The following is an 8,056-nucleotide window of genomic DNA, read 5'->3' as shown; positions in this document are numbered from 1 at the left end:
AGTAGAGATGTCATTTTTAATGAGAATGTGATGTACAAAGACAGGTCAACCATAGAATCCAGTAGCTCAAATATCGAAGCTGAAACAAAGGAATTTGCTGAGTTCGAGGAGATTTCTAGAAATGATGTTCAGATCAATCCTGAAGCAGTTCAAGAAGAACCATGCACACCAGAACTAAGACGCTCCTCCAGAATTCCTAAACCAACCCAGCGTTATTCGTCTTCTTTGCACTACTTGTTGCTGACTGACAATGGTGAACCAGAGTGCTATGATGAAGCAATACAGGTGGAGGATTCAGTCAAGTGGGAGTCTTCCATGAAAGATGAGATGGACTCGCTTATGTCAAATCAGACGTGGGAATTAGCAGAATTACCACCAGGCAAGAAAGCGCTCCACAACAAGTGGATTTACAGGATCAAAGAAGAGCACGATGGGAGAAAACGCTACAAAGCGAGATTGGTTGTCAAAGGTTTTTAGCAAAAAGAAGGTATTGACTACAATGAAATTTTATCTCCAGTCGTGAAACTGTCTACAATGTTGAAAAATTGTAGCTGCAGAAAATCTACATCTTGAACAGTTAGATGTAAAGACAGCTTTCCTTCATGGTGATTTGGAGGAAGAAATCTATATGAGGCAGCCAGAAGGCTTCATAGAGGCATGCAAGAAAAACCTGGTAAGCAGGTTGAAGAAGAGCTTGTATGGTTTAAAACATGCTCCTAGACAGTGGTACAAGAAGTTCGATAGTTTCATGAGTATTAATGGTTTTACCATATGCCAAGCAGATCATTGTTGCTACATCAAGAAGTTCGACAACAACTTCATTATTTTATTGTTGTATGTTGATGACATGATTGTTGCAGGTTCAGACATGCAAGAGATTATAAACTTGAAACAAAAATTGTCGAAGCAGTTTGCAATGAAAGATCTGGGTGCTGCAAAGCAGATTCTTAGGATGAGGATCAAGAGAGACACAAAGTCGGGGACTTTGATGTTATCACAGGCTGAGTACATCAACAAAGTACTCTCCATGTTCAACATGCAAGATGCTAAACCAGTAAGTACACCTTTAGGTGTTTACTTTAGACTCTCCAAAGAACAGTCACCAAAGACGGAGGAAGAACGTGCACACATGGTGAAGGTGTCGTATGCCTCAGCAATTGGAAGTCTAATGTATGCCATGGTTTGTACCAAACCAGATATTGCTCATGCAGTGGGAGCTGTTAGCTGGTACATGAATAATCCAGGCAAGATACACTGGGAAGCTGTCAAATGGATCGTCAGATATCTGCGAGGCAGTACAAACAAAGCACTTTGTTTCAAAGGTGGAGATACGATACTGACAGGCTATGTAGATGCTGACTTAGCCAGAAATGTTGACATCAGAAAGAGCACTACATGGTATATCTATACTCTAGGAGGAACCGCAATGAGTTGGGTTTCTCAACTACAGAAGATAGTTGCTCTCTCCACAACTGAAGCAGAATATGTCGCTGTTACGGAAGCCAGCAAGGAGATGGTTTGGCTCCAAAGTTTCTTGGAAGAGTTAGGCAAGAAACAAGAGAACAATATTTTGTATTGCGATAGTCAAAGTGCTATACATCTAGCGAAGAATCCGTCTTTTCATTCCAGGACGAAGCACATACAATTGCGATATCATTTTATCCGGTCTCTTCTGGAAGATGGGATTTTAAAACTTGAAAAGATTAGTAGAGGTCAAAATCCGGAAGACATGTTGACAAAGACGGTGACTACGGACAAACTGAAGTTGTGTTCATCTTCAGTTGGCATGCTAGAATAACATGACCAAAAATGCTGCTGCATTGATCGAGGTGTGAAGACAGATTAAAATCAGTCTTCAAGTGGGAGATTGTTGAACATATTAGTAGTCGGCAACTTTTATTATGGTAAAAAAGGGGCTGCTAAGGGGGGCTGCTAAGGGATAATTTTTTATTATTTTGTAATAGGGATAATTATAAAATTGAGTCATTAAACTTTAGGGTATTTTCAAATATTAGTCCCTAAGCTTCAACTATAAATACCCTAGCTCATTTAGCTTCAAAATCATCCCAAATCATTTTCTTTCTCCCAATACTAGAGAGTTTTCTTGTGAGTAGTGAGTGTTTTGTAAACACCTGTAATTTTTCTCTCTTAGTAAAAGATCTGCAGCAGTCTGGAGACGTAAGCAAAATTGGCTGAACTCCATTATCAATTTCGGGTATTATTTTTCTGCTTTTATTTCGTATTCTCACTAATTTAGTTATAGGGAAATTACTCATACTCGTTTATTTCCCAACACACCATCTCTTGATTTCTTATTTTTTGTATTTATAAATTTTTGTGTTGTTTATTTGATATTTTTCCTCTTTTATAATAATAAGTGTAGTTTTTCTTCTGTAAGTTTTAGTGTGTTTACTTAATTATCTTATTTATTTAATCCGAGTTGGATTTTTCTAACTGATTCTCTTATATTAATATATATTATCGATCATTTTAAATGAACCGTGCCTAAATTATGATAAATTATATTTGAACGTCTTATCATTATTATATTTATCTTTATATTAATGTATAAAAATAAATAATTAATATGATTAGTTAATTTTAAAAAAAGTAAATAATTAGTATGATTAGTTAATTTTAGATTTTGTATAATTAAAGAATGTGTATAATTACACCTTATATCGGTTTTCAATTTAAAACAGTTTAAACCTAAATTAAAAAAAACTAAAATATTAAAATTTGATGATTAAATTGAATTGATTTAAGTTTAAATTTAAGTAATCGAATCATATTTCCAAATTAGAATCATGATGGGAAGATCTAATACCACGTCAATTGGATAAGATGATTACATTATTTGAATCCAACGAATTTCAGTCCATTTTTTTTTTGGTTTCTTACTTAATAAATTTGATTTTTTTATAATCACCTCAATCGATTAATCTAGATTAGGGACTGCAGACGAAGGTGATTCTCTCAATCCAATTTACTCAATTTACAAATGACAAGATTCAAAAAATTATTATTTAATATGGTATTAATATAAATAAATAAATTTATAAGTGATCTTAAGATGATAATATATGTTTATGTTCATTTACTCTAAATTAAAAAAATTAAATATACATATAAAACTATTTTAAATGTATCAACTAAACGGTCTTAATGATTAAAGAAATGAACTTAAAATATTTAATTTTTAAATAACAAAATTATATTATAATTGATAAAAATATAATTATCTGATGGATAATAATAAAATTTTAAAATTATTTATATTTTAAAAACAAATGAATTACGATGATTATAAACAATTCATCCTTTTAATTTAGACGGAAATTCACAATTAATAAGCGAATGATTGTTGATAAAGTCTTCATGATTCCGTAGAAGAGGAATACGTAAAGGTGAAGTTGCTTTATCTCCCACTCTCGACCTTGATCGAAAAATTTTGTATAATATTATCAAATGAATATGTAAATGACAATAAGAATATTTTGTTTATATTTTGTATAATAAAATAAAAATAATTATTATCTAATCATTGACTAATTAATCTCAAATTATGGATATAATTTTCAACTGATGTTTATCTTCTTGGTCTCATTATATTTCACAACTTATTTACTATTATTCTATTAGTTTCACCATTATCTGTCCTCTCTTTCTATATATAAAAGCAGAACCAGATTGCTTCTTTTGTCCCCTTAAGGAATCTCTCTCTCTTAAATTATTATACATTGTTTCTTTCGAAGAAGAACATCAGATTCTCCATTACAAACAAAAATAAAAGCTTCCTCTGTTTTGTTTTAAAGTTCACATAGAGGAGAATTATCAGCTAACTGGTATGTTATCCAAACATTTCTACGTATAATTACTGTATTTCCCCTTATCTTTTTTTTTTTGGGGTTTGATTCTGTTTTGAAGTTTGGATTGATCATCTTTACATCCCATGGATCTCTGCTTCAAAGATTCCCCTGTTTTTTCTTTGAACTTTACATAAGTTATGAAGAAGATGCTTGATTTTCTAATCATTAAGACCTTTTCTAGAATTGAATTTTCAATCTTCCTTGAAACAAGAGAACTTTTGTTTTTTGTTTCCTTGAAATTCTCACCTGGTTCGATGTTCATAAAGCTGCGTCTGGGTTGTTGTCTGTCAAATTGACATGACAGGGTTTAATGTGGTGTTTTTTGTTGTTGAAGAAGAAATTGATGTTTGGTTTTTTATGTTCTTGAAAATAAATTAACAAAAAAGAGAGTTTGTTCTTGAGGTAACCCCACCATCGGAAGATGAGTTTTATCGATGTGATTAGAGGAGAATGGTGGTGGAGCTGATTAAAGTGTTTGATGGCAGCTTCTGTGGTTGAGTTCACCAGTTCTTACGAACCACGAGTTATATCTATATAACACGGTTTCCTAAAGATGAAGCTATGGGACATTTGTACTAATTCCTCATCAAATTTGACAGATTTTGGCAGCAAATGGCCATGGAGCAGTGCTCGGAGAAGTGGAACGATTCGCCTGTTACTGATGATAATCCGACGACAGCCTTCGACTGCAACATCTGCCTCGACTCGGTTCAGGATCCGGTGGTCACGCTTTGTGGCCACCTCTATTGCTGGCCCTGCATCTACAAATGGCTTCATTTTGAGGACCAAGGCTGGAAACAGCACCAATGTCCTGTATGCAAGGCTGAAGTATCGGATGCCACATTGATTCCGCTCTACGGCCGGGGCGTAACAACTAAGGAATCTAAGACCGAGACTTCCCGATTCGGTATGAACATACCGAAGCGGCCTCTCGGTCCTAACTGGGACATTGGCACGATACAACGATTGCCGAATTCTACCAACAGTATGCAGTTTCATCATCATGGATATTCATATCAACCACAAGTGTACTACCCCGGACAGGATGGCTATCCAGCTTCGGCGGTGCTAAGTACCGGTGGCATGTCGATAAATGTACCGGATCCAGTGATCCGAATGTTCGGCGAAATGGTATACACTAGAGTATTTGGGGACTCAGATAGGAACTTTTATACGTATCCGAGCTCGTACAATCTAGCTGGGATCACTAGCCATAGGATCAGACGGCACGTAATGCAAGCAGATAAATCACTGGGAAGGCTAAGTGTTTTCCTCTTCTGCTGCTTATTCCTATGTCTACTTTTGTTCTGAACTTCCTTCTCCATTTCCCATTTCAGACACTGTATAGAAAGACCCGAGTATTTCAGACACTGTTTAGAAAGACCCGAGTATATATATGCACTAATATGTAAAGAGATGTGAATTGCAAGTTATGAGTAATTATATTTCGTGTTTCTCAAATTACGTTTCGAAGTTATCAGCGTACGAATGATTCTCGATTATAGAATGTTGTTTTGTTGAGTCTCCTGATTATCAAAAATTATAAAATGGTTTGTCAATTATAGTATGTTGTTTTTTCAGTTTCTCGACTATTAAAATTTACAAAATGTTCACTTGACTATTCATTATGTTTCAAATTCGCTCTATTTCATTAAAAAATTGACGACGATCTGGGTTGAATGTTAATCTGTTGTTTAATATATGATAAAATCTAGTCACATAATCTGGAATGACCATCATATCTCACATAATAGATTAACATCTAACTCAGTCTTTCATTAATTTTTTAACATAAAAGGATGATTTTGGAATACAGTGAATAGTCGGATGATCATTTTATAACTTGTAACAGTTGAGAGATTCAATAAAAAGCAATATCCTATTGTCGATGACTAATTTGTAAGTTTTGATAGTTAGGAACTCAACAAAGTAATTTTTTTATAGTCGATAGACCATTTGTATATTTTAACCTAAAATAAACAATTAATCATCACATAATAAAATAAAATAAAAACAACTAAAAATTCGGATTAAGATATTGGACTAATGAAAAAAATCAATTTTTAAAAGAAAGATTTAAGGGTTATCTTTGTCATTGTAGTAGATTTAATTTATTATTTTTGCTCTTATCGTATCTTCACATTAATTTGGCTTTTAAAGTTATTTAATTATATCGTTATATACACTCCCCTAACTTAAAACCCTAAATTATAAGTTAATATTTAAGGTTTAAGATTTAGAGGTAATGAGATTGTGATTTAAGATATGGGGTTTATTATTTAGGGTTTAAAGTTGAGCAACTTCGAATGTTAAATTGATGTAAAAATACGATAAAAACGAAAGTGATAAATTAGATCTATTACCGTAGTAAAAATTACTCTTTTACCTTAAAAGAATTATGATTTTTTATTTATTTTGAAATTTACCATTATATTAAACGAATGAATGAACTTAAAATCAATAATCTAACTAATTTGATCACCTATTCCATCCGTAAAACATTACATATGACCAACTTGTGAAAGGTGAGCTTTCACATCATACAGCTGAACTAACATACAAAATGTTGTCGTTAGGCATTATTAGATGCTTATCTGCTAAGGTATCATATCTTATTTGTTTGAAAAAGGCTTTCTACCGACCTATGTGATAATGTTTTATAGGGTTATTCATCTATTTGATGTTTATATCATATCATTTTTTCAGTATCATATAAATTATATTGTCAATTTTGGAAACTGTAAAGACTTTGAGACTAAGGCTGTAGTTAACCCATTTTATTTTAAACACAAAACTCGTCCCCTTCTCTGTGACTCGAGAGAGAAACTAAGGTGGTGTTTGTTTTTGCAGAGGTAAAAGATCTGCAGTCTGCGGACCATATCTGCAGGCATCTATAGCAGAAGAGGTGGACCAAAACTCTGCAGTTTGCAAGAAGAAGACTGTTTGTTTTTTAACGTCTGCAGACTGCTAAAATGAACTGAAATATAAATAAACTGATTTTTTAAACTTAAAAGAGTTTTGCAATACTGAGATTTAAATAATTTTAGTTTTACAATACTGAAATTTAAATAATTCATACAACTACAATAATAAATTATTTAAAATAAATCTATACATATTTTAAAATAAATCAATCCATACTAATAAATTATTTAAAATAAATCAATCCATACTAATAAATTATTTAAAATAAATCAATCCATATTTTAAAATAAATCAATCTATACTAATAAATTATTTAAAATAAATCAATCCATATTTTAAAATAAATAAATCTATACTAATAAATTATTTAAAATAAATCAATTCATATTTTAAAATAAATCAATCCATACTAATAAATTATTTAAAATAAATTATTTTAAAATAAATTATTTTAAAATAAATCAATCCATATTTTATAATAATTTATTTTAAAATAAATTATTTTATAATAAATTATTTTATAATAAATTATTTTAAAATAAATTATTTTATAATAAATTATTTTAAAATAAATTATTTTATAATAAATTGTTTTAAAATAAATTGTTTTATAATAAATTATTTTAAAATAAATTATTTTAAAATAAATAACCTTATTAAATTATTTAAAATTATTTTAATAAATAACTATATTTTATAATTGTTTTTGAAGAGGTTTGAAGACCTTTGAAGACATAAAACCAAGTCTGCACCAAGAAGAGCTCGCGCAGACGTTTGAAGAGCTTCTGTCTTCTAAAAAACAAACAGTCTGCGAAGGCTAATGTCTGCGTGTGGTCTGCGCGACGCAGACATAAGTGGTTTGAAGAACTTGCATAGTGAAAACAAACACCGGCTAAAGCTCACAAATTAATTTACTTTAATAAGAACAAACCCCAATCTCAAACTAGCTAAACTTCATGCATACCGCAACGAATCTGATAAAGGCTCAAGCAACTCAAAATAAGCTTAGCGTTAGCAATTTTCCCATCATTTCCTCCACTTCTAAATACTAAAAAAAATGACAGTTAAGAAATACAAAGGAAAATCGAAAATGCATCTGGCTCAACATGTTGTTTTCCCAACATTTCCTCATCTTTCACAGCAACCAAACAAGAAAATTAGAAAGAATCACCTCATGTAATTGATTTAGAAAACAAAAGAACCCTAAATAGAGAAACACACCACTTAAAGTCTGCCAAAGAGGACGACCAGTAGTAGATCCT

The 8,056-nt window shown here is 31.6% G+C and overlaps 1 protein-coding gene across 1 annotated transcript; it reads left to right on the top strand.

Moving 5' to 3' along the window:
- Positions 1-3,714: 3,714 nt before the first annotated feature.
- LOC120142724 (E3 ubiquitin-protein ligase RMA1H1-like) lies at positions 3,715-5,214 on the top strand. The gene is made up of 2 exons (XM_039157237.1): positions 3,715-3,845; positions 4,469-5,214. The coding sequence occupies exon 2, from the start codon at positions 4,482-4,484 to the stop codon at positions 5,178-5,180; it is 699 nt and encodes a 232-aa protein (XP_039013168.1). The 5' UTR covers positions 3,715-3,845; positions 4,469-4,481; the 3' UTR covers positions 5,181-5,214.
- Positions 5,215-8,056: the final 2,842 nt, after the last annotated feature.

Source organism: Hibiscus syriacus, unplaced genomic scaffold, assembly GCF_006381635.1.
Source record: "Hibiscus syriacus cultivar Baekdansim isolate YM2019G1 unplaced genomic scaffold, ASM638163v2 tig00110831_pilon, whole genome shotgun sequence".
In the NCBI taxonomy this organism is placed as follows: Eukaryota; Viridiplantae; Streptophyta; class Magnoliopsida; order Malvales; family Malvaceae; genus Hibiscus; species Hibiscus syriacus.
The sequence above is the reverse complement of the archived record's forward strand: the minus strand, read 5'-3'. Positions and strand labels throughout refer to the sequence as shown.

Coding starts and splice junctions, on each gene's coding strand:
- LOC120142724 (XM_039157237.1), top strand. CDS start 4,482: ATGGCCATGGAGCAGTGCTCGGAGAAGTGGAACGATTCGCCTGTTACT.